General features: G+C 35.6%; 1 protein-coding gene across 4 annotated transcripts in view; it reads right to left on the bottom strand.

Annotated features, from left to right (window-relative positions):
* cadm1a (cell adhesion molecule 1a) overlaps positions 1 to 27,969 on the bottom strand; it is a 508,053-nt gene that overhangs the window by 40,397 nt on the left and 439,687 nt on the right. For 3 of the 4 annotated variants that reach the window (XM_056446059.1, XM_056446060.1, XM_056446058.1), the window contains one exon: positions 17,495 to 17,575. The exons of the other annotated variant lie outside the window; for it this stretch is intronic. In XM_056446059.1, the coding sequence (XP_056302034.1) occupies positions 17,495 to 17,575 (81 nt within the window). The remainder of the gene's footprint in view (positions 1 to 17,494; positions 17,576 to 27,969) is intronic. 4 annotated transcript variants of the gene reach the window in all.

The following is a 27,969-nucleotide window of genomic DNA, read 5'->3' on the forward strand; positions in this document are numbered from 1 at the left end:
TGGAAATGTATTTATTCTAATACCATTTGTAACTTATATTCCTTACTCGCGCTGAACACACACACATTTATTTGGAAGAATATTTTATGATTAAAAATATATATCATTGTACATCAAGCAAGAGATTTTATCAAAGAGTTTCCATTTTGGGGTGTCTGTTTATTATTTTTGAAATTACACATTACATCATAATAATTACAGAAGCTACAGTATACAGTAGTTGGCTAAATTATATATTATAATAGTATCACTCTAAAAAACTGGCTTGTTTCAAGACAAATTTATATATAATATATGATAAAAAAACTATATGTGATATTATATATATGTGATAATATATGATATAATATGGACAAACTCGCACACAGTTACATTTTTAACAATTTATATCAACGGTTGGGTTTGACCATATTTTGCCCAGACTTGGAGTGAAACAATAGAGAATTTTTAATGATGTATAAAACTTTTCTTTGGAATTTCATTTTTCATTCAGCTTAGCAGAGACTGCCTTTGCAATTCAGATGCTTGTTTGAAAGTAACAGCTGGAAGCCTTATTCTTTAAAAATAATGAAAAGATACACTGAAATATGAAACTTAACTGCCAGTAGGTGGAGGAAAATCTTTTCCTAATGAGTGAGTAATTGAATCACTCAATCAAATGATTAAAAACGTCTGATTCATTCAGGGACAAAGAAAAAGTGTGGCTTTGTGAGTTATTGTTCAATCGCTCATTAGAATGATTAAATATAAAATAGGGATTTATTCAGTAACAAAACATTGCTGTGTTTATCCATTGACATATAATGGGACTACTGTGAATTTGCGTGGAGTGATTATCATTGGAGCAAAAACAGACAATATTCTGAACTTTTTGTTTACTGAACCTCATAAAATCAATATGACATTTGCAAACATGCTGATTTCAGGAAAAATATCATTCTTGCTCTTGTGGTATTGATTGACTAGCTGTGCTCAAAAAACAAAACAAAAAAACCAGGGTTGTTTCATCTCAAATTTCCAAAAACATATACAAAACCAACTACTGTGTAATTTTATTCACTTATTTATTCATTCTTACAGTACATACAATGGTTGGGTTAGTTCATATCTGACCAAAATTTGAGTTGAAACAACCTACATTTTTTTTTATATAGCCGCATTATTATAAACAGTGTTGTTACTGAAAAATAGTAACTAGTTACAGTTACTAGTTACTTAATTAAAAAGTAATTCAAATACTTGGTATAATAAAAAGTAATGCATTATTGTTAAAAGTCATTTGAGTAAAAAAAAAAACAAGTTTAATGCTCCCATTAATGCTCTTATAACGTCACTTAAGTGCTGCATGGAGAATACACTGTTGATCAGCTTCACAATTTTGATGAATTTGCATTCTAACAACTAAAACACAACACAAACTTAAATAAAAAGTCTTTTTTAAACACTAATTTATTTAAGTCAAATCAGCAGTACACAAATGAAAATATCCCAAGGTTATAAACTAGCTAAATAACATATCCAGAATCCAAAAAGCAAAAACTAAAGATTCTTCAGCATCATAAATGTTTGTATTTAACCCTTAAACATGTTCCTTCAAAGTTTGAGTATGAAAATAGCGACAATATACAACAAACACAAAACCTTTATGCAATAAATCAATTAATTTTCATTCAGAATCAATTTGGTGAAACTCAGCAACAACAACAAAAAAAAAAAACTTAGACAGTTTTATGCATTCTGAACAAAACAAAAACATAAGAGCTGCTCCAAAATCAAATCTATGAGCAATTTTCAAACTAACCGCAAATTAAATGTGGTGTTATACATCATTTGGGAAATATTTAAAAAAGAAAAAAGGGGGGCTAATAATTCTGAGTTATATATATATATATATATATATATATATATATATATATATATATATATATATATATATATATATATATATATATATATATATATATATATATATATATATATATATGTATATCCATGCCTAATATCTGATGGCCAGAAAAAGATACATTTTTAAGAAATTTAGCAAATATTGATGTCTGAGATGCAGCGAGTCCAGAGACTGCTGTGTACACCATGTTTTTTTAAAATAGAAAATTCCCTTTAATGTATGATATGATTAAAAAGGGGTCATAAACAAATATTTTCTCAATTCAAATAAGTAGCGTCTTGGACCCGGAAACAGTATTCCATTTGTCACCAATACGTCATGACTTAACAGGCGGATAGTCACATCATTTGAAATTTGACAGCATCTTTGCTAATTTTGGTGTTGATTTTACTTCAAGACCACTGTGACCTTGCTTGATTGGCACACTTTTTAAAGGCTGCTAATGCAGGATAGCCTATACAAGCTTTAGTGATTAGAAAGTTCTTTCCATTACCTATTTATTGTATTGAAAATAGGATATACAATTGTTCATGGGGATCTGATTTGTGCCAAAACATTCGCTTTCAAAAATCGTAAAAATGTCTAAACTGGACTTGAGTCAGTGTTGTGCATTGCATTTTAAGCATAGACCTTTTTAAAATGACAAAATCACTTCTGCATGCCAAATCGATATAGCAGGACTGCAGGACTCTCAATAAATAATAAGCAGATAAATCGATTTTTATACACTGGACTTTTTACAGACCCAGCTGTTAAGTCAAAAGAAGAGCGAGGTACATTAAAATCACTTGCACTGACTCTAATGCCCTAATTACCATTATATATGCCAAATTAAAATGCTGTAGAAAAGTATATGAATGCCAGCTGAACGCTTTTACAACTATCGTACATAATTAGTCATTAAATCCCAGCAGAACGCTGCAGACTTTTTGAAATGTTGATAAGTCAGCGTAAACCTGCATTACCGCTGCAGGTAATTCCTCTGATATAACAGAGGAATTCAGACTGCCTTTCTGCTTTGAGCTGATGAAATGCCTAGACTGAAATATGGAAGCAAGTGCCGAACATGAGGAATGTGAGCCCTTATCCTGGTGCATTACCTTAGGGCAGAGAGCACTTCAAACACACCAGGAGAGCCGTGATGCAGAGGTGCTCATTATGGGAAGAAACATTATAGACGTCAATCACTGTTAGCGCAACACAAACTTTGCCCTTAAAGCATAACTTGGTGTTTCTCGGCTCGATTAGATAGGATCTAGTATTAATCCAGCTGTTGGCTTTGATGATGTGGGTTCACTTGAGCGTTCCTCAATATTTATCAGAGATTGACGAAAAGTGGTGCACATGGTGTCCAGAATACCAAGCAATTCCTTAGCAAAGGTGGATGAGTGGATAAGAAGATGGAGATCAAGAGTGCTAAAGAGACTCTGGATGCTTCTGGATGGAGAGTTACTTGGGTTAAAATATGAATTACAACATGAGTGCAAACATTTTGTTTTACTTGTTTGGCATTTAGAGAACTATTTTTATCCAATGTGACTTGCAGTGCATTTTTAACAGGATAAGTCACCCAGAAGGAACCTGGCCTTTAGAGTTTGCCCTTTCCAGTTTTTGAACCTGGGACCTTTGGGTTGCAGAATGAGATCTATAACCAATGCTGGTGAGGTTTGTGAACCAGAATTGACCAGTTGTTAAGCTCCACCCCTATTGGTTACTGTTGCTGACTAAGAGAAGGTTTACAGAATATCCAACTGGAATAAAGTGGAGCATTTTAGTAAAATGTGCTCTACATGTTTACTGAATATTATTGTTAAGGAAGCTGGAATAATAAAAAAACATAACATTGCAAAGTGTTTTTATTTGTTGTCGTTTTTGACTAAAATCTGAAAACAGAATGATGGTAAAATGCACCAGTAACCTTAAAAATGGGATAAAATTATACAAAAACTTTTTTTCCTTTTCTAATAACCATTCAATTGAAATGTCAGAATTAACCTTAGCTAAACTAAATTGTTAAATTACATTGGAAAATAGTACTAAAATGTAAATATATTATTATTTATTATGATGATAATGCTGATTACAATTATTTAGGGGTGTTCGGTTCCATTTTAAAAAAATTCATCCATTAGCAAACCTAAAATAAAAAAACAAAAGCAACGTGACAGACTGTGCCTTAAAGAATATCATATTGCTCTCACTCTTGTAAATGTGATTTTCTTTAAAGTGCACTTTTAAATAGCCTATTACTTTACTTTTAAATATCACTGTTTGTTTCGTGCAATTTGTTCATAGTAATTAAATTAGGGTGTGTTAATGAGACGGCATAGTCTACGTCAGAAAAAAAAAAGAGTGATTTAAAAATCCTCTTATTGGAAACAAATTTTGTTTGGTATAATTTTGATGTATTTTTGTAGTTATTTACAAAATAAACAGAATAATAAAGAGGTGAAATTAAGTTTGTTCAGGGCCAAAACAAAACCATGACCACATGTATTGTCAGATTTTGTGACAATAAACAAATCTTGGCTAATTTTGTCATTATGATTATTTATTTATTTATTTATTTATTTATTTATTTATTTATTTATTTATTCGTGAAACAGGCATAGGCTAAATAAATAACTTACTTGAGCATATAGCAGGTGCCAATAGCCTAACATAACATCATAATTTTACCTGCAGTGCTAATTTAAGACATTAATCTGCCAATAGTCTCCGATCCACTTCGAATTCACACACAAATACATATAGGCTATATTTCATTTATTACACAGCAAGCTTACATTTATTACACAGTCTGCTATTACACAGTACAAAAGGTGAACGTGCTTTAAAGCTATTTGAAAGTGAAAGCAAACTTCATCTTGCAACACTATTTATAATAGCCAAGAACACTCGTGGTCACGAAATTCAAAAGCAAAAGTGTAAAACGTGTGAACACGCATTCAAAGCGGGCGCCTCCAGTGTTCACCGTGCTTGAGAATGAGCATTATACAGTAACTGTAGCATGTAACTGCTTCATTCAGGAGAATTGGAAAAAACAGACTCAACTCTGAGAGTCGATTCCTGTCCTGGAGTTGATTCCGGTTCTTAGTCCATTGAGAGTCGAGGAATCGACTCTTTTGGAGTCGACTCCCCATGTCTACAATTAGTCCCATTAATTTTTTTTAAATTGGTATTTTATTTCAGTCCGTTGAAAAGAGAAACGCCTCATCTGAAACTGAACACATCTTCGCAGATCTACTGAAATCATAGGTCCTGAATTTAAAAAGAAAGCCGTTTTTCTATTCTTAAATTTTCTACAAGTATTTTAAGGAGTTCACACTTAAATATTGCTTGATAATATTAGCAAGTTTGGCATGCTCGGAGATAACTGAGCCCTGGGCTCCCGCCTAGTCAAAAAGCATGTAAGAGGGTACGAGTTCAGGTAGCTCTCGAAAGCTCCCCCTGGTAAAGGAGGAAAGGGGGAAGATAGGGTGGATTCTTTGGAAAACGAAGATAAGGGAGTAACTCTAGACAGGCTATTTATAGTGAATTTGGATTAGGTTATGGATCTGATGGATGGGAGACCAGCCGCGATCAATCATATCAAGTGCTCCTCTTGAAATGAGTTTGCAAAACTTCACTTATGTGAATACTCCCAGGTTAAAGTTATGCAAAACTTAAAAGCTGTGAATGTAGCAAAAACTGGAGAGAGCAGGTTTGCAGTCCCTGCTGTTAGGCCTTTGGGTAAAATTAAAAAAAAAAACTAAAATCTTAATGTGGTCAGGGACCCATATCAACACACCGTGCTAGTGTTTGCTCTTTAGGTCTCAAAATAATAATAAAAAACCTCTCTCTATCATTAAAGGCGTTCATCTGGCACAAAAGCACAGCAAGGCCTTTAACATATTGACTGAAGGAATGTCTCAGCATACAGCTAGCATTGGGTCCTTTAAAAGGACTTCACACAACAGAAAAATGAACGACTTAAATAGCACTCCACCTACAGCTGCACAGCAAGCCTTTGTATAAGTCTGGAGCCATGGTGCCGTTGGGCGGAGATGTTTGAGACATTATCAAACATGAACTGTCAGCCCCAGAAAGTGGGCACTGAGTACTCGAGGCGAACTGTTCAAGGAGGGAGTGCTGAGATGAAGTATGGGGCTACGAATAAAACACAATCAAAATGAGCAATAATATCTTCAGGTTATTATTTGACATTAAGAGGGAAGTGGAGGGTTTCCATCACTTTTTACATGCTGTGATTCCCATCAGGCAGATGGTTTGGAGCCTGTTCTCACTGAGAAAGGAGGAGACACAGAGAGTGCAGGAGGGATGTAAGGGAGCAGTCCTGGTTATTTACTAATATCCAGGGACAGACGAAAAAAAAAATGAAGGATCTTATCCAAAATGAGTATTACAATCTTCAAGCTGTCCTCCAACTCTCAATCATCAGAAGGCTCTGGAAGCCTGCTAAGCCCATTACTGGTTCAGGCAGAAGTGCGTCAATAAGTCTGCTGATGAGCAATGGCCTTCCCCCTCATGCCTGGCCCTTTGTTTCAGTGCGGGTCACCTGAGGCAGTGTCCTTGCTTACATCAGCAGCTGATATCAGCAGAGATGACAATAGGCACACAGCTTTGTGGCTAATTGCGACAGCTTTCTGTGGCACAGGAGACGACAGCGAAACATGCGGCTGGTGCCCAGGGGAAGGGCACAACTGCTGAATCTCAGAAGCACACAGCTCATCTTTGGAAATGTGAAAAAAATAAAATATATAGATGTAATACAGTGCCATTTAGTGATGAGTCTATCAAAGAAAAAAAAAGCTTATTTAAAGCAGATTGAATAAACCCCCAAATAGTCTTTAAAGGCAAAGAAAAAGTGTTTGTTCACCTAGAAGTGCACTAATAAATAAATACCCAATAAACTGAACTCAAATGCTAAACAATGGGTAAGCTACCCTTAAAGCAAACCCATTTTGTGAAACAAAATGGGTATCCTGAGAAAGCAATAGACATGGTGTGCAACCATACTCAGGAAGGCTGAGGTTGATTGGTACTAATGGGTCTAGAGTGTGCCAAGAAACCATCTCCCACACCATTACACCACCAGCAGCCTGAATTGTTGAAATGTGGTTAATGTCAAAAGTTGAACCTACCACCTGAATGTTGCAGCTGAAATCAAGTCTCATTAGACCAATCACTACTTTTTCCAATCATCTACTGTCCAATTTTGTAGAGCATATGCAAATGTTAGCCTCAGTTCCCTGTTGTTAGTGGACAGGAATGTCAGTGGTGTGCTCGTTTTCTGCTGCTGTAGCTCATCTGCTTTAATTTTAAACATACTATACATTCATAGTTGCTCTTCTGCGAGTGTGTGACGAGTGGTTATATAAGACATCGGTTCCCAAACTTTTCACCCCGCGACCCCTAAAATAACAATGCCAGTGACTCGCGACCCCTAAAATTCCTCAGAGGGGGTTATAAATATACAAACATTGCGCACATAACAATAGGCCTATATAAACATGATCATATTAAGTGCAACAGGCTAACAACCTTATAATATTTATTAATTTGTTTAATTTAATATTAACCTCAACTAAAGAGACTGGTGGACACAATGTTTTCAGCACAAGTCTAATCTTGGTTTAGTTTTGGAGATCGCCAATCAGAGATTATTCTCAATATTCAGTCGTGGCCTGAATTTATTTTGTTTACAATGTATTTGAGTGCCATAAAGGCCTCAGAAAGCTTAACCTGGTGCTATAAAATCAATCTGCTGCAGCAGACGCTATTGCTGTGTTGTTAAACGTAAACACAGTAATCCAATGAAAAAAAAATTATTTAAAGGCTGATGGCTTTTCATTTGCATGTTGTTGTTTTTTTTTTTTTTTACTATTTTTATCTTCTGTGAGTTATGGTTAAAACATTGCAATTCTAATAGTTTAATAAAAATAAAATTAACTTTTGGAAATCACCAAGCAACCCTCACTTTGGGAACCACTAATTTAAGTTACTGTCTGCCCATTATCCTCAGACTTCTAGCATTAACAAGACGTTTCCCACATCCTGTACATGCTCCTTACAGCATACTGATTTCTCGAACTGTGCTGTTTACACTAATGTGTTTTCATTTTAAAATTCACACGTTATTTAACAGTTATGCCTGGAGTGATCACTATGGTATCTTCTACCTAAAATATATTGTGTAACAGAAACCATTTTTTTCTGAAAAGGGGCAAATCAGTCGGAAATAGGAGTGTTTTCAATCTTAAACAAGACAAAAAAAAAAAATAAAAAATAGCATATAGGTTTAGAAAGACATGAGGAAATGTAAGCAAACTCTATTACTACAGTCCATACAGTCCATCAGTGACTACGTTTACATGGACATTAGTAATCAAATTACTTGCCTTAATCTGAACAATATCTGAAGACACTAATATTATTAAGGTGTTTACATGAGTTGCTTTTTGAATGTTTCTGTCATGATCCCTTTTTACATATTAACATAATTCGATTAATGTCATTGCGTCACCGCGCTATTCACATTTCCTCCAGAGTTTCATGTAATTTCAGATGTAACAGAAACCATTTTTTTTCTGAAAAGGGGCAAATCAGTCTGAAATAGGAGTGTTTTCAATCTTAAACAAGACAAAAAAAAAAAAAAAAACACTAGTGTAAATGGCATCACAGTAAACCCTATGATTGTGTGTGAATGTTTTTGAAATACTGACACCAGCTTGTCTTACACCAACAGCCATGCAACAATAAAAGTCCCCTAAATCCCATTTGTGCCACAAATGACACACACTGATGGCTGATTAACCAATATATCAATCTGTCTATTGAAATGGTGTGAATAAAAATAGCATATAGGTTTAGAAAGACATGATGAAATGTAAGCAAACTCTTTAACTATAGTCCACACAGTCCATCAGTGAATACGTTTACATGGACATCAGTAATCGAATTACTTGCCTTAATCTGAACAATATCTGAAGACACTAATATGATTAAGGTGTTTACATGAGTTGCTTTTTGAATGTTTCTTTCATGATCCCTTTTTACATATTAACATAATTCGATTAATGTCATTGCGTCACCGCGCTATTCACATTTCCTCCAGAGTTTCATGTAATTTCAGATGTTTAATTTTTAATTTGACGACTCCCCCATGACAAACGAGGTATTGGATGGCAGTATGAACTGCTAAAAGAGTGTTGTTTTAATTTGGAATTTGATACCGCACATCATATGGAAGAAAAATCTTTGCATTTTATGATGCATGTGTCTATGGTTCTTCACTGACTGGGTAGGTGCAGAGAATAGTGTCAAACAGCAGTGTGTGTATAGACTATCCTGTCGCAAAATGTGGCGAAAATCCTACACGATGGTAATAGTTTGATTAAGGTGTTTACATGTCTGTACTGCACTAATAATGTGACTAAAATTGGCATACATGTCTTAATTCGATTTCTGTTTAGTGTGATTATGATCTTAATCAGATTAAATTAATCAAAAATGGCTGTTTACATGGTAAACTCCTAATCAGAGTATTGTCTTAATCGGATTAAAATGATTATTAGTGTCCATTTAAATGTACTCACTGTGAATTACTATAAATGTAAAGATATGAGAGATTGAAGGTAAGGTTAATTATTAAAAATAATATCCTCATATTCGCAAATATCAGACTATGATATGAGGGTTTTTTTTTTGGAAATTGCTGTCCAATGACATCTCATGATCCTCTGTGCAATGAGCAGTCTGTATACTTGCATTATGCACCGCATTTAACCAAATGAAGACGGAATGTGACTAGGTGCAATCTGCATCTAAAAACATTAAGCGTCTGTTTGAATATGTGACAGACTGGGGCAATACTGAGCCAGTGCTTAAAGTTTATTTTTTCATTAAGTGTGTATTATTTATATGTTTGTGTTTAAGCAGCCTGTTATGCCAGGCAGGTTCTGGCTTGGCTGGATGAATATTCTGCAAGCCTATCTCTGGTTAGCCATCATAGAATGTAATCATAGCTCCCATAACAATATACCTCTACATAAAAAAGACTTATTGGGAGCATTTCTGTGTTTGCATGATGCTAAGTGCAATAAATTCTAGGGGATGGTCTCCCTTGGTTGTGTATCAAAGCACTGCAGTGGTTGTTTTCCCTGTGGTAATGCAATTGACCTTTAGTGAATTAGCCTTTTCTCTGCCAGCGAGCCATCTCTCTTTGTCTGGCATGTATTCTGCTGCGGGAATCAGACAGGGAGAGAAATGGACTTCTATCTTATGCGCAAGTGCTTTTGCTGGGCAATTCATTTGTTCAATTCCAAAATCAGTTTACCAGATGGTGTTTATGCAATTTAAGCCTTGACAAAAGCACTTTTTTCTCCTCTCTCTCACCTCCCTTAGTTTTTTTTTTTGTTAGTTGCTAAAATGAATTGAGTGCCGAAATCATTTATGGTCTTTAATCAATTACAAGAAAGAAAATAATAACAATAATAATGTATTCAGCAGTGCTTTATTAGAAAGGCCAAGCATGTCATTAATGAAGTGAACATTGTTTTAGCTGTGCCTTTTGTAGTGTCCATTTAATCAGAATATTGCTTTTGCTTTTTAATTTTATATACAGGGAAAGACAATATTCAATACTAGTTTTGTTACTAATTTTGAAAAGCTTTTATATTGTCATTAGTGGTGTTTGCTAAAATGGGACCAAATCTCGGGTAACACTTTAGTTTAAGCAACAATCCTCACTATTAATTAGTGGCTTGTTACTAGGCCCACACGGAATCTGCACCTGCAGAAATCCGCATATCTTGGCAGATTTATTAGCCCATCATTGAATTCACATTTACACAGAAAATGGTGATGTGTTATGTCTTTAGATATAACCAAATACTTGCATACTAACTCAACAGCAGTGGATTACAGAACAGTACATACTGTTTGTACACAGGTGGTGTGTTTCTTTACAAAGTGACATCACTATCTACGGGCTTGAATGTACAGTTTTCAGCACAAATGAAAAGACCCCTCACAGACCTCTCTTTTAAATTAGTATTTTCTTTAGGATGCTTTAGAAGAATATATTTGTGTATACAATAGATTAGTCAGTATCAAAGCCAAAAACTGGAGCTAATTAAAAAAATAAATAAATAAATAAAAATTTAAGATAACAGTCCAAAACTTAATATTTATTGTCCGTTCTGCTTGGCACAGAAAGTAAATTTGGCTTTGACACCGGTAACTTAAATACAACCATACAACAATCGCATATTAGCAACACTTATCAAGACAAAACATGAATTAAAAACTTAAAAACAAATTAGCCCCATATATATTACTATGTGTTATATGTATATGTTGAGGGAAAATGTTAAAGTAAATAAATTTTGTTGAAAAATTCAGTTAGTAGTTGCTTTTTTGCAATAACTCATTTGAATTTAAATGTATTATTCAATTCAATTAAATTAAATTAAATTCAATTCAAGTTTATTTGTATAGCCCTTTCTGTCATACGCAGATGACAGTCACGCATTTACTCTGGGCAGAGTAAATTAAATAATACATATATATTTCATATCGCAGCATCTTGCAATTAACTAATCGCAACATTTCTAATTGCGATTGCGATTAGATTTCGATTAATTGCACAGCCCTACTAGTAACAAATAGCTTTTAACGGTAAACATAGTTAACCTGCAGTTATATAGTATGTAGGTGATGTATATGTGTACATGTTCAGTAAAGTGTATTTGTGTATTAAGTGTATGTGTTCTCTTCGAAGTCTTCGATGATTGGAATTGTTAGAGATGCTACTGATTTCTTGTGGTCGGCCAATACCAAGTACCGATTCTGATGCATAAAACACATTTTCAGTCCAAGTATGACACTTAAGCTTAAGATACCATTTAGTGTGCACATGTCATGGTCAGAAGCAACTTTACAGAACAAAATAGATAAAACAGGTTTAATAACTGGCAAGAAAAATCCCTAATAAAGCAATTTGGAAACATTGCAAATCATGGAAGAAGAATTCAACATGTCTCAATGAAGTTTGGAGTGCATATTTAATGCATAAGAAGTTAAAATGCACACCTATAAATCCATTACTTCTTCACTAAAAGGAAATAGGTCCATAAACTACTGCTTATTACAACACGTATATTTTTTTTCCCTAATATTTCCAGCCAGGATTTAATGAACTTGCAATATTGTTGAAACGCAGAACATTTAGTTCTGGTATGTAAAAAGATTTCAGTTCTTGTGTGTCCTCTGCTTGTAAACTCATAAACAAACAATTGTGATCGGTTCATGAGATTGGCCAGATTAGCGAGTACCAATCGAGTCATGAAATGTGATTATTGACCGACACTGATCTCTGACCGATCGATTGGAGCTTCCCTATTACCTATTGTCATATTATTTGTAAAGCTGTTAGGTGACCAAAAACTTATTTTAATGGATATAAATGTTGAACTTTTCAAAAGCCTAAATAAATACTTTTACATTTACAGTACACTTTCTGTCTCAACGTGTACTTAAACTCATAATGAAGATGCAATTATGAAATAAGCCATATTTATGGATTGAAATATCACAGCTTTTGGACTGGGATTCTTATGACATGTAAAACTGTAGTTTTATAATAATTATAGTAGCACAAACTAGTTTAACACAGACAGAAGTGTGATTATGCTTAGTTGCTGGTGTCAGTCACAGCCTAAAACAGAAAAAGAGGAAAAGATAATAAAAAAAATGAGTGGAAAAAAATGTGTTTGTGTGTGTGTGAGAGAGAAAGCTCTTATTCTTTGTGAGCCTTTCACCACAGCTCTGAATTACAGATTTTGGGCAGTAATATAAAAAAATGGGCTTGGCTACAAAAATAAACACAATAGTCTGGGGAAACGGGGACATGCGAGGACTAAACAACACCTTCAGAGTCTTCATTCAGTCTTTCCCTTTTCACAGCGGCTCAAAGTCACAGACAGATAAATGGACAGAAAGAGATAGAGCAAATGACGAGATGGAAGAAATGAGGGAGATGGAGGACAGATTGCGTTGTCAGCCCCAGAGAAAGAGGCAGTGGAAAAAATTTCTCATCTTTGATCAAATTTGCAAAAGCTTTGCGGGAAATAAAAGAGCTCTCAGAAATATCGATAAACATCCATTTCTGAGCTGTGTTTAGCGGGAGAGAGAGACAAAAAAACAATACAAATAGAAATTAATGACATCTGTCCCCATTGCGTATGGTGGCAAGCAAGGCCTCTCCATTTAGCCATTTATTTTTCAGTGTAAATGGCAATTTAGTCATCTCTAAATGTCACCTCCTGAAGCTGTGGAGCACTTTAGCCTTGCGTTAGGGCTTTAATAGATTTTTTAAAAGTGCAGTATAGCCCATTCCATTTCTCTTATAGCCAGTTTATCAAAAATGTATTAAATTTCTAAGTGGCCTCCACCTCAGTGGACTGATAAATTCATGTGGTGTTCCTGAACTATACACATCCAGCCAAAGGATAAATGAAATCAGCAGAAGGCGGGAGCAGTGTGGCTGCTTAGGACCCACTTTTCCCATAGAAGTACATGAGAATAATAGGATGCGCTTTAAGGAAAGAGTGATAAAAACGTGGCCTGATACAGCAGAGCTATAGTGTATCCAGAGGTGGAATCATTCGGCACAAACAACGCAATATGATTGTAATTGAATAATATTTCCCCTATCAGCGGCGTTTATCCACAGCGATGCCTGCGGGTTGGACCTCTAGAGGATTTCAATGTGTGCAGCAGGCGGCCGTGTTAACGAGATTCATTCACCTCGTTAATGAAGAAAGAGGGTGTGTCTCATTAGTATGCGTCATCGCTTCTTTCATTAAACACAATCATGTAGCCTAATCATGGCCGATTCATTTCTCAGCCCTTTATAGATTCTCTCAAATCATCCGCACAAGTCAGTCCAAGATTTTGATTGCTCGCGGAACCGTCCGCCGCTCCCACTCGGATTGGCGAGTACACAACAAAGCGTGGAGCCGCATCTCTAGCAATCTGCACGCTTTTCACTGTAATATAAAGAATTGCCTTGAGGAAGGAGGAAAACAGAGAGTGAAACGATCTCAATCGGTTGCTTCAATATCACAATCATTACAGGCAGCAAATTACATCAGGGTCTCTTTTAGAGATTGAAACCAGCAGCAACATTGATTTAGCTTTCCATCATCTGGGGCCGTATTAGCTTTTGTGTGCTTTTTATGTTGAGTAGAGTGGATTAGAGTAGCTAATGAGCTTGCGGTGGTCAGTATCGCAGGGGCATTGGTATCATTCGGCAACAGACCTGGCCCTACATTCAGAGTTTACTCAATTATAAAATAAGCAGGTTCAAACCAACCCGGCAGAACAAAAAAGTTAATTGTAGCGTCTATGCTGTGGCCATAAGCCCAGTTTTTTAAGCGTGCTCCGTGACCTGGCCATATGCATATAGATTTGCCCCTCCAGTCATGCATCTGTATTTTTTTTAATCAACGTGAAATTATTTAGGTGCTTTTAAATGAAGCATGAGTTCTGCAGGTGATGTCCAATTATTTTAATGATTGCTAAAGGGTGACTTGTGGCAAACAAACAAACGGAATGCATATTTCCATTTAGCCATAGGCTGGTTACAGTATCTTTCAAAAGTTTAGGGTAAATGTTTTTCTGTTCTTTTGAACTTTTTATTCATCAAATAATCCTGAAACATATTACTACGATAATAATTGGAATAATAATTGTTGTATATTAATATGATTTCGGATTAATCGTGTGCCACTGAATGGTGGAGTAATGATCACAGGAATGAATTCAATCTAAAATGTTAATCAATAAGATAAATACATCCTTGGTAATCCTAAAGATTTTCCGATAATCTTCACAATCTTTCAAACAGTGATGTACATTAAATGTGCAGCAGGTGATCTGCCAAAATGCTAGCCATTAGCATTATTTCTTTGAAACACACACTGAAAAAAATTATTCAAAGATAATTCCTAGGATTTACTCAAATTTTTTGATGTTAAGTGGTTGTAAACAATTTATTTGGGCTGAATTTAAACACAAATTAAGTTGAACATTGCTCAATTTAATTTGTTTGTTAAAATTCAACACAAATAAATTGTTTGCAACAGTTTTGCATGCAACACTTTTTTCAGTGCAGTCCTTCCCCTGCCATTTAAACACGCTCATTAAAGATGACAGTAGACAACCCACTGCTAGATTATGTCATCTGCCAGTTTGAAAACTTTATGAAGGGGGGGGGGTTCAGAAATTACACTTATTACTAAGCCAAACTTACATGCTATTTCAGAGCGAATAGTCAAAGTAGCATGGGAAACTATATAGGGTGCAAGTCACATGTTGTCATTGAACCAATGTGATGTGAATATAAAACCAACTTCACCTCAGTAAAGCAGGCCAGGCGGAATAGCACTATTAACTGATGTTTTGTTGTTAAACTAAATAAATATCTACATTATCGATGCTGTAAAAGGTTATGAAACTTATGAAACTGAAAATAGTCACATTAATCTTTCGCCGGAAGATTTCAGTGGCTGAAGAACACGTCAGTGCATATAACCAATTTATTAAACAACACAATCTACATCAGCTTTGTGTGACTAAAAGAGTTTTAAAACATAACATTACCTGTCTAAGAGAAATACTTCAGCCATAGTGTCATCTTTCCTCTAGCATGGAAAATAACTCCAATATTGATTCAAGATTTTATCAAGTTTTATTTGAGCATTTGTCTTTCCCACTGTCATTTTCTCTCTCGTGTGCACATGAATGCAGCACGCGTGCACGTGCAAACAGCGGATCTGAGCGAACGGGTGCGCAGATGTACAAATCTATGTTTGTTGACAAACAGTTTGGGCTTCTTATCAGAATTATGGGAATTGTCGGCCCGACAAATTTTAATTTGCCAAACATTTTTTAGTCTTATATATACATACATCAGTTACTTTAACCAGCAACTGTTTAAATGATAATCACCTACTGCACCTTAAACATTACAAGTAATTAAAACATCTTAAAAAGAAAAAAAAAGCAAGTTGCTTGCACAATACACATATTCAGTTTTTATTTTTATTTTTTCACAAAAAGCATAAAATTAGCTTGTTGCTACTTTTTTTTATAAAGTCAATTTATATAGCAATTTGTAATTGAATTTTCCTCTGAAAGATTGTTTGGGAACACATTTTATTTCTGGCACTTTGTAATGAACTCAAAACTAATCATTACAGCTTAAAATTTTAGGTTTTTCCAATCTGATTAGCCAAACCTACATTAGATCAGATATTAGTAATGATTAGATGATAAGAGACTATATGTACCCATCAACAGCAGGTACATTTAACTACAAATGTAAACAACTTTACATTTCTGCAAATAATATTTAAAACATGTTTACTCTATTGGCTATAATGTTAATTTATTAGTATTAGCATAAATGAATTGATTTATTATAACAGAATGTATTAGCAAGATGTAGTAACACAATTGTAAATTCATGATCACGCTATAGACCATTTCAATGTGGTCATGTCATTAGCCCATGAACATTTCCTGATTGTTATCAAACTATTTCATAACTGTAACAAGAGGCAATTCAATCATAACCTAATGCTAAAACAGCTTTCATAACATTATTGGATCATTTTGGATTCGCAGAAGTGATGAAAATTAAAAATGTAAACCAGGAAATACGTTGGCACCATTGTTTTTGTTTACATCCCTCAAAATAGTCAATACATATTTCCCTCTGCATGTCATTCTACCTTACTCTATTAACTTTAAAACTGAAGCATTGCTCTAGCGATTCTTTGATTTGATTGGCCAATTCGGTGTTTCTGACATTGAAGATCACAGTTAAAACAGCCTAAAAGCGTTTAAACCTTTATTTGTAAACAACAAACAAAACACTGTGCAATAGAGCGCAAAATCTGTGCAATACTATCTCAATGACCTCAGCGTTTACGACCTTGATAAAAGACACCTTGAAAGTCTTTTTGGATAAACAATAAAAGTGATAATCCACTAGTGGATACCGGACTGAATTACGAATAGCACGAGCAGGGATTTGATGTAATGATACAGTCCAAACCTGATTTTTGTATCATTATACCTGTGCAGTCGAATGTGCTTGGCTTGGTGAATTAGAAATCCAAACATGTACACGCTTGATCCTGGTTCCTCTTGGCCACAAAGACTCTGCCGTCATTGTCAGCCCACAGGAAACATAAAGGGGGTTCTGTAATCCCTGCACCAGACAGGCCTGGATACAGCGCCAGATCCTGATAAGATTAGGCCGCTAAAGGAGCGAACCGGGCTAAAATTTAAGAGAATGGTGAAGGGAGCCAGCTCTGACATGTGGCACCGACAGCGCCGCGAGCTCGGCCCAGCCCTGGCCCGGTCTCATGTGGGACACGGTCCTCTCATAATCAGCGAGAGAATCTTATCAAGCCTGGCTAGCTGCTGGCGGTCTATCTGTCTCTCTCTCGCTCTCATCCTCACGCACACACAAACGCGCTCAGGCTGAGCAGGTGGATGGAGGTCATACCATACCTTGTATGACGTCTGGAGGGGAGGTTGTGGCGGAGATGGTGGTGGTGGTGGTTGTGGGTTTAGGGGTTGTGGTAAGGGCATCTAGATGGAAAAACACAACAAAAAAAAAACATGACATACGGGGAAAAAATCAGGAAAAACGAAACCAAACGTGAGCAAATCAACAACAATGAGAGACAGATTTGTGTTGTGTAATATGTGTCGCTTTACCCCCACAGATGGTAAATTAGTCTGCAAACTATGGTGAATTATCAAGCGTAACTATTGTACAAAATGAAATATCACTCTCTGGTGAAAGCGTCATTATACAAGGTAACTGTGGGGATTTCTGTGATGACATATTCTCTGTTTGTTTGTTTGTGTGTGTGTGAGAGAGAGCATTTAAAGCTAATTTGGTGAACAAAACAGCATTTAACAACAATCAAAAGAAAGCCAACCAAAATGAAATGATGACATGAGGGAGTGATTGGAAATGAAGGAAAACATCAAATGCAGATGGTTATGCGTTTCAAAATGTCCGCGCTAACAAATGACCATAGCGATGACACACAGAAGGGGTCCTGGCATACGTTCTCTTGTTTGTTTTTTTGCACTTTCACACTTCATTAGCCGTTTTCCCTCCCTACTATCTAGTAATGTTGCTTCTGATTTGGCAATTTGTAGTGTGGAGTGCTGGCCATAATATTGATAGAAGCCAGGGACAGCGGCGGCGGCTGTGACGGGCTTAGCGTGTTTGATGTCGGCGAGTTAACCCAGCGGGAGCGTTAGCCAGTCCAGCGCGTGGGGTGATCAGGATTTTTCACGGAGAGACAAACAGGCAAACATTAATGAAATGAGGAATGGGAAAGGAGGCATGGCAGCGGAGGAAGGCGGGGGGCGAGATAACAGGCGTGAAAAGTGACGCGGCCTGCGCCACTGTTTGCCCAGCGCGTCCAGACAGATACCACTGTGTTAACATCTGTGGTGGGGGAAATTGGTCGGCTGTCTCCCCTCCCCACTTTGTTGTCTGCGCTCCATCAAAAGAGCTCGGTGGGAGCCCAGAAACGCTTGCACTCTCTAATGATAAACATCCAAGCAGGATGGGCAGACGGGAACTCGGCCTCCATCTCCTTTACCGATATACCGGATCACTTAGAAAATGGCAGCTGTGTATTGTGTGGCATGTCATGTTTTGACTTTACAGGGCTTTAAGATCATGCTAAATATGTCACATGACACTAAAAAAAACACTAATTATTGTTTTAATACAATCAAATGTGTAGGTGAAGCGCATTAAAAATGTATTCAGTGTAAAACATGCAGTAATATAACACAGGATTACTTTACCCTGGGTTAAAAAGTAGAACAAATTCTGAGATATAGAAATACAGTTTGTTTTGTGAGCATTCACTGTATAATAGGGTGACTTGATATTCAATTAAACTGTCTTAGGCTGTTCTTTACTTATTCACTGATCAATTTATTTTTGTTAAAGGAATTTAATCCATTTGAAATAATTATAGTGCAGGTCTCCTTCAGACTTTAAACACACTATTCAAGACAGCCCAAATTCAAGAATGAATGAGAAAGAAAGAAAATCATTAATTTGATTATGCCATTCATTTTGTACCCCTACCACCACAACATTGTGAATTCATGAATAAAATTCAATAGCAAGATCAGGTCTTTCACAAATATAAATATTTGAATAGGGACATGCACTAGCTTGTGTCAATTTCATGCACACAAAAGCTCCATTTATTTCATTAAAATTAAGTAAAAACATAAAAACAAGTCATTTAAAAATAACATTTTGCTATTTTAATATATTTGAACATGCTATTTATTGCAGAATTGCATAAGCAACTACTCAAATCTCCAGCCAAACATGATTGATCAGACAAAAAACAACTGCTTTATGCTTTTTGTGAAAACCATTATCAAGATCAAGGTCAACTTTATTTATATAGCACCTTAAAACAACACGAATGCTGACCAAAGTGCTTCACAAACATGGCAACAATAATACACAATTAGAAAGAACAGTTTTATAAATTTTTATAAATAAAAATTAATTATAAAAAATCTGAATGGTCAATGAGTCTTAACAAAAGAAAACAAAAAACTAATTTCTATCAATGGGCCAGAGAGAAGAGGCAGGTATTGACTGTTTTTTTAAACACTTAATTTCGATGAAGCTTTAATTTCTAGAGGTAATGTGTTACAAAGTTTTGGAGCATAGACTGAAAAAGCTCTGTCTTCTATTGTTTTCAAGTGGGATTTAGGAACAATTGGGAGGAGCTGAGCAGAGGACCTGAGTGATCTTTGGGGAGAATACAAATTTAGGAGTTATATAGGCCAGGGCAAGTCCATGTAGAGCTTTAAAAACATGCGTTAAAATTTTAAAATCAATTCTCTGTTTCACAGGGAGCCAGTGAAGCAAGGCCTGGATGGGAGAAATAGTTTAGATGCAAAAACGTCTAAATGCCGTCTGAAATTTTCCTCTAAAATGAGTATTTTTATCAGTCTCCTGTGTGTATGTTCAGTAATATTACTTTTATGGGAAAGAATAAGTCCTTTTGAAAAAAGTAAAATATATAATAGTTTTGAAAGTAAAATATCTCAACAAAAGGAGGCTGACAAAAATGTTAATTTTCAATGAAAATTTCAGACGGTACTTAGAACTCTTTGCATCTGAGAGTGATGACTGTTATCAATTTTATGCACTTAAACATATCACCTTTAATGTTGTGATCATTTATTTTCGTTCTTTCTTAAGAAGCATTACACAATAAACATGCTGCATGTCACAATATCTATAAAGTTCTACAAACAATAATTGTATTAAAAAATGAGCAGGATGAGGAAAACACATGCTATTATCTCCACCCCTTTAACAATTCTAACTCTAATTCTGACTGAATGAATCTTTGCAAAAAAAAAAAAAAAAACACGAGACATTTATACACATTTCTGGGTTTCTCAGTAGTGTAAGTTGGGAAAATTGTAGTGCAGTAAATGGGAGACCGCAACAAATACATTTTTTACAATTTTATTTGCTCAAATAATAAAAGAAAAACCTTGAATATTTACAAAAGTAGAGCTTTAGTAAAAATAGAGCACTTACTGTATGCACATTTATTTCAACGTTTAAATCAGTCCCAGAAATAATATGCATGTGCTTTACTCTCGACTGCACAACTAATTAACAGTATAATATAGTGCAGAACTTTAAATGTCCAATAGGTGGGGGTTAAAACCACAAGTGGCTATGTAAACAACAATAATAGTGATTCAAAAACATGTGTTTTGGTGGGCCGAATCTCGTTACATTTTTGACGTCAGTTGCGGGCCGGAGAGAGGAGGAGAGGGGGCCATAAATGGCCCATGGGCTGGAAGTTTGAGACCCCTGTTATAAAGACTTTCAGAAAAAGGAAATAAAATTGTGCGAGACTGATGATGGCAGCCATAGGAGAGAATAAAGTCAAATTTACTGAAATTTTACAAATAAACGCGTCATAACCAAGCGGCAACCTCCCCATCTTCCTCGTGAAGCCAATACAGAGGTATCTGAAGCTGTAATTTATCGACTCGTCTTTGGGGGCTGGCTCCAGGAATTCCAGATGTTCTCTAACTTGGTAAATTGGCCAGTTTTACAGCTGATAAAATCATGTTTACAACCTGGTACAAAAGATGGTTTTGGTGCATTTAGCTAATATTACAACTGTGAGGGGGTGACTTTTTTTTAACTCATCCGTGTTGTTTTTTTATTAAGTTATATTAAGTCTGCAAAATTAAGGACGCGGCCACTTGAGTAACAACTAGATTGTGCAGCACACTGTCTCGTCACCTCAGCTGATTCCGGCTGATTAGACGCTGAACTCGGCATATACATCGTATTTTTATTTTGTTTTAAGTGGCTTTACACAGTCAATTGCCTTTTGGAATTATTTCCTACAACTGTCAGACAATATGGCATGCTGTGCACTTAATTATGCTTACAAACCATTCAAGTTGCCTCCATTTTCCACGTGGGTGAAATTATATCCTTACATTTCAGATCTATAAATGTATTTGTTTTATTTAAGATCATTTATCATTTATATTTTTATTTAGACCTGTAATGCACTCCAGAATCTGACAGACTGATTAGCTGTAGGCTATAATCTGAAATATTCTCATACAGTGTTATGTCTGGGTTGCATTAATAGCCTTGCATTTACTAACACAGACTATATTTGAAGTGTTTGGAAGTAATTCTCGTTTTCCTGTAGAAAAACGTCATAAGAACAATGCTTAGTGGCTCAATGTATTACAACGGTGTTTTTAAAAGTCTAAACACTTTATTGATATAGTGTACAACCAAGCACATGTGGTCAGAACACAAACGAGTCTCAGGTAATGAAGTATTAAGCGTTTCTCCCAAAGAAAAGCCCGTCTTGGCAAAACGCTAGCAGGCATTTGTAGCTCCACGGACGCTCCGCCTCTTTGCCCTTATTTGGTCACCCCGGTGGGATTGCTGACGCTCAAACAAAATGGCAACGGTTGTCCACGCCCACTTGTAGCTTCATTTACGCACTTTAGAAACCTATGGGTGACATCCCGGATCATATCTTTTATGGTCTAGGTCATAACAGGCTTGTGATAAGGGTCAATTGTTTACGATGATCAAGAACTGCAGCAGTACAGCTTTCTGCACTCTGTCCACCTCTTAAAGAGACAAGAGCGGATGTGACTGCTTTACTGCACTTTCTGACAGAAAAGGCACTTTCAGAGATTTGTATGTTTGGCATGCCAATAAAAAAGCCTAATGGATCACAGGTTGTCAGTGCTTAGTTGTTACCTGTCTTGAACTGCACTGATTCACACAGCACTCTCAGCTATAGGTGACAAATTCTCTCCTTGAAATGTTCCAGAAATGTAAAACCGTGTTCTTGTTTGCCTGCGCGAAACGAAACATTTGCATCTGTATAATATACGAGTAAAAAAAAGACGAGAGAACCCGCTAAACTGTGCAGGATTTAAACACAATCATGCATGTGTCTGAAAGTACAGGGGAGAAAATGTTGACACGCTTGGTCATCCTTAATCTGCTGTGGCAAAAAAGGGAACAGGAAACAGCTGAGCAAGGAAACCCAGTCAAGCATGGAAAATAGAGGCTAACGAAGAGCTATAGAGCTCACTTTACAAGCGGCAGCAGCACATTTGATCAATATCCACTATAGACTGCATTTGCATTAAATAATGTGTGCTGAGCCTGAGAAGCTTAATGCTGTATGAACTAGCAGATACATAAATGTTTTAATAAAGAAAGATGGGAAGAAACCAAAACTACTCTTATAGGAATAGCTCATGAATGAAGGAAAATGTGCTGTGATTTTTTTTTACAGTTTTATTTTTAGTCTTTTTTCCTTCGATAAAAAATTGAAGAAGAATTTTAGCTGAAGCTGTGTTGGTGATTCATAGAATGAAAGTAGGTAAATGATCACTTGTATTTAAATAAAATAAAATAAAATAAATTAATAAAAAAATAAATAAAATATAAAATAAAATAAAATAATAAAATGAAATAAAATAAAATTCAATTCAAATAAATTCAATTAAATTTTAAAAAATGAAATATAAAATAAAACAAAATAAAATTCAAATCAATTTAATTCAATTAAATAAAAAAATATAAAAAAAAAATAAAATATAAAACAAAAAAAAATAAATAAATAAATAAATAAAATAAAATAAAATATAATTCAAATTAATTCATAATTTTCTTTTTGGCTTAGTCCCTTTTTTATCTGGGGTTGCCACAGTGGAATGAACCGCTTATACAGCGGATGGCCTTCCAGTCGCAACTCCTCACTGGGAAACATTCGTACACACTCATACACTACAATCAATTTTAACATACCCAATTCTCCTGCACCACATGTTTTTGGACTGTGGGGGAAACCGGAGCCCCTGGAGGAAACCCACGCTAACACGGGGAGAAAATTCAAACTCCACACAGAAATGCCAACTGACCCAGTCGAGGCTCGAACCAGCAACCTTCTTGTTGAATGAAAAATAAAATTTATATAAATAAAATAAAATCAAACAAAATAAAACAAAATAAAATGATAAAATAAATAAAATTCTAATTAATTCAATTAAATTAAAAATAAATAAAAAATAAAACACAATAAAATAAAACAGCTTTGAGATTGTACTTTATTAATATACACAATCTCAGTTAGAACAAATTACATCTATTAATGTCTCCAAAAACAAAACAAAATAATTTTCCATATTTTAAGACATAAATAAAATATAATCACAAAAAAATACAGGACGGCTCGGTGGCTCAGTGTGGCTGTTCTCCCCATGTTGGCGTGGGTTTCTTCCGGGTGCTCTGATTTCCCCCACAGTCCAAAGACATGCGGCATAGGTGAACTGGATGAACTAAATTGGCCATAGTGCATGAGTGTGTGTGTGAATGTGAGAGTGTAAGGGTGTTTCCCAATACTCTGTTGCAGCTGGAAGGGGATCCACTGCCTAAAACATATGTGGAAATAATTGGTGGTTCATTCCGCTGTGGCAAGCCCTGATAAATCAGAAACTAAGCCGAAGGAAAATTAATGAATGAAAAAATATTTAAAAATTGTTAACGATGCACAGTATATATTAATATGTGACCCTGGACCATAAAAATATACTTCTTAGTTTCATGTTTTTTGGCATTAAAAGAAAAAAATCAATCATTATTTTGACCGATACAATGTATTTTTGGTAACATAACACTGGATTTTTTGTCCAGATTCACAAAATAGAAATGTTCAAAATGCACTGATATTAGATTTCTGGACCAAGAAAACACATTTATGTCCCAAAGTATGACTCAAATCAACCCAATGTCCTTTGTGTTATTTTGACTCACAAGAGACTGTGCCAACCTGATTTCATCAAGTAGGACATGTTCCAGCATTAACATCTATGTTGATCCTGGAACAGCATTCCAATCAACCAATCATGATTAAGGGATATGTTAATAGTTTAAGTTTAGGCTTATGGTTAGGGTTGAGCACTTCTAAATGATTATTATCCAACTATTATTCCACTCTGATTCTGGGAGTAATTCACAGCTATAGTTGGGTTTAGAGGTAGGAAATACACTTACAGTATTTCATGTGGCCGCCATTTTAAAACATGAAAGCGAGGCTGGGGTGGGAAGAAACCCGGAAGTATAAGATCAGCTGTAACTACAAACCTCCAGCTGTTGCCACGCTTTCAAAATGCAGATATGGTGTAAACATCACTTTAATATCATTCAGTTAAGTTTAATTTAAACATTTAAAAGCATATTAGGCATCAAACAACATCACTTTAAGAGTAATACGCTCAAGTGTTCTCCTAGGCTTCAGTTCATTGCACCAGGTAAACACTGTAAGGAAGATTCCCTGCTTCAGCCTATATAGCCCGGTGAGTGATAAAACAATACTGACCTCTGTAGCACACCCTCGTGTTGTCTGTAATAGTGTTGTCTCGGTACTCAAATTTTAAAAACGTCCATTTCCTGCTAATATTTAAGTGCTGCTGAGCTTGTTCCGATTTGCCATAGTACTCACCAGTGCTCAACAGAAATGACTGTGATTGGCTGTGAAGGTCATCAGTTCACCGCTCTTCACTGAGTGCAAGCACAAATACACAGACACTGGAGCATTTTAAAGCTGCGAAGATCAGCGGAATGCTTGTCTGTGTTTGCACTCGGCAAACACAGTCATTTCTGTTGAGCACTGGTGAACACTAAGGCAAATCAGCAGCGTTTAGGAACGTGCTCAACAGCGCTTAAATGTTAGCGGGAAATGGACGCTTTTTACGCATTTCAGTACTGAAATTCAGTATTGTGACAGGTTTAATATAGTGAAAGAATCAGTTCATTAACTTAAATTTAACTAACTAGTTTAACTTAGCTAAAAATGAGGTCCAATATCCCTTTTTATTTTCACTATCCATTCAGAATGGACCTTCGGGTCACTCAGAAGGCGATGAAATTATACATTTGTGTCACATTCTCTTTGCTGATATGATATACAGCCAAGTACACAACGTTCCTGTGTGACTCAGGCAACACTTCCAGGTTTCTTCCCATCGCAACCTTGATTTTGCTTTTAAAATGGCGGCTGCATGAAATCAGTCTATAGATATGGATTACATTTTTGAACAAAAATGATGTTCCAGGATCAACATAGATGTTAATCCAGGATTGCATCATACTTGGCAAAATCATGACGTGCCAAGGGACACTTTTTAGTAATAAGAGTTCTTCAATCTTCATCTTCAAGTGACCTGAGGATGAGTAAATGAACAGTAAACGTTCAATTCTGTCCAAACTATCCCTTTAGTTGAGTTAAATCTCCAACTCAGCAGAGTGTCAACTTAGTTGCCAGAGCTCCGTTGTGAACTGTGAATGCCCAACAGATGTTTGAGATCACCGGTGTCAATAGCTCATTAAAAACTTGGCAGGCCGATCGGATCTATAACTCGCTGTGTTTAGAAACAGCCCGATTTTGTACATCTTTTCCGAGTGTCTTTTTAAAAAGGCAAAGCCATATCAGAACTTATTGACTTTCACAGCGTATACCTGCCATGTCAGCCCAGCGTGTGTTTATCATGGCGCATTATGAAGCATAGCATGTGTGTGTGTGTGTAGAGGCCTCATTAAAACCGAGCCACAGCAAAATACTGCCGATTCCCCAGACGCGCTAAAGCTAATGCTAAGATGAGAACTCATATTTTACTCTCTCCCTTTGCTGAGCCACTTCCTAAAACGCTGCATCTCCCAAATGAGACGCGGACCAACGCATGAGTGGCTCGCGGAGGCATGGAAGGGTATCAGGAGAGACAAGATGAGCACTTTAATCGGCATGGCATTTTTCTGGCATGTCCTGGGACTCCTAACGGATAACAGGCATTCAGGAAAAGGGAAAAACACACGTGAGTAATAGTGTGATTAGCAATGGGTGCTCAGGGCTGTTGATTTGCCCAGCAGCAGCAAACCTTCCTTCTGTCATCAGGCAGCTTTGCGTGTTTGTTCAAGGAGATTTTCGCTTGCTGTAGCAAAACTGGCAGGAGGAAGGGGAGGGAAGCTTAACCCAAATATTGTAATGCGTGTGATATTTTGGGGCTATACGCAGCAGTTTTAAGGTTTTGCTTCCTTTGGGATGCAATGAGAAACACACACACACACGTTCACGCACACACACTGTAGACTGTGGTTCTTAAACTGTGGGTGCGTATCAAATTTTATCCAGGTGAAACGAAAAACTAAGATGACTGAAAAAAGCTAAATTAAAGTTTATTACATTTGAAAAAAAATATTTAAAAATTATTAATAAAAAAAAAAAAAAAAAAAAATAAATATATATATATATATGTATATATACTGTATATATACAGTAGAAGTCAGAATTATTAGCCCCAACACCCCCCCCCCCTTTGATTTTTTTTTTCTCTTTAATCAGTTTAGATATATAATTGCAGCATTTGCTTTACAAAACCCCTCAAGTCAATTGCAACACTCATTTTGATGTTCTTTTCAGTCAACCGCAAGTTTACAATAGTGTTTTCTCTTTGTACTTCACATTTCTGAGTGTTTCACTTTCTGGCCTTGATTTGACAAGCGGGCGGAGTCAAGGGAATTGTAGCGTGTACGGCATGCCCAGACCCGCCTCCTATAAAGCAAAATGTATCTATATTAATATATACATATACTTATATACATATATACATACATACATACACATATATATATATATATATATATATATATATATATATATATATATATATATATATATATATATATATATAAATAATCATCTTGAGAGTTGACAGTAACAGATTCCACATGTTAATAGCACACTTGAAATGAACTCTGGGACTTTTATCTGCTTATTGTAATTGGGATAATGAGGGAATAACACACACCTGGCCATGAAACAGCTTAGAAGCCAATTGTCTAATTACTTTTGGACCCTTAACAAGTGGGAGGCACATATGCAAACTGTTGTAATTCCTACACTGTTCACCTTTTTTAATATGTAAATATTCTCAAATTAAAGCAGTCAAAGCAATGAAAGCACAACTTGTTTGTTTCATTTCAAATCGATTGTGTTGGTGTATAGAGCCAAAAATATTAGAATTGTGTCGATGTCAAAATATTTATGGACCTAACTGTATATTAAAATTGCAAATAGTTTTTTGCACTGCTTGATTTTTATTCTTCATTTTTGTTTGCAAAATTTATTTTTTTCTTTGCATTTTTTGAGATTTGCATTATTTTTCCATTTCTTTACTCAATGATTTAGTTTTTGTTTGCAAATCTTTATTTTATGATGCAAGTAAATAAGGCCCTGTATTGACTCCATAGGAATGATGAAAATATTATTAAATTAATTCATAAAACATTACAACTATCTTATAACTGAATGGTTGAACAACACAGAATTTGATTTCATTGTTGA

The sequence above is a fragment of the Danio aesculapii genome, chromosome 21 (assembly GCF_903798145.1).
Source record: "Danio aesculapii chromosome 21, fDanAes4.1, whole genome shotgun sequence".
In the NCBI taxonomy this organism is placed as follows: Eukaryota; Metazoa; Chordata; class Actinopteri; order Cypriniformes; family Danionidae; genus Danio; species Danio aesculapii.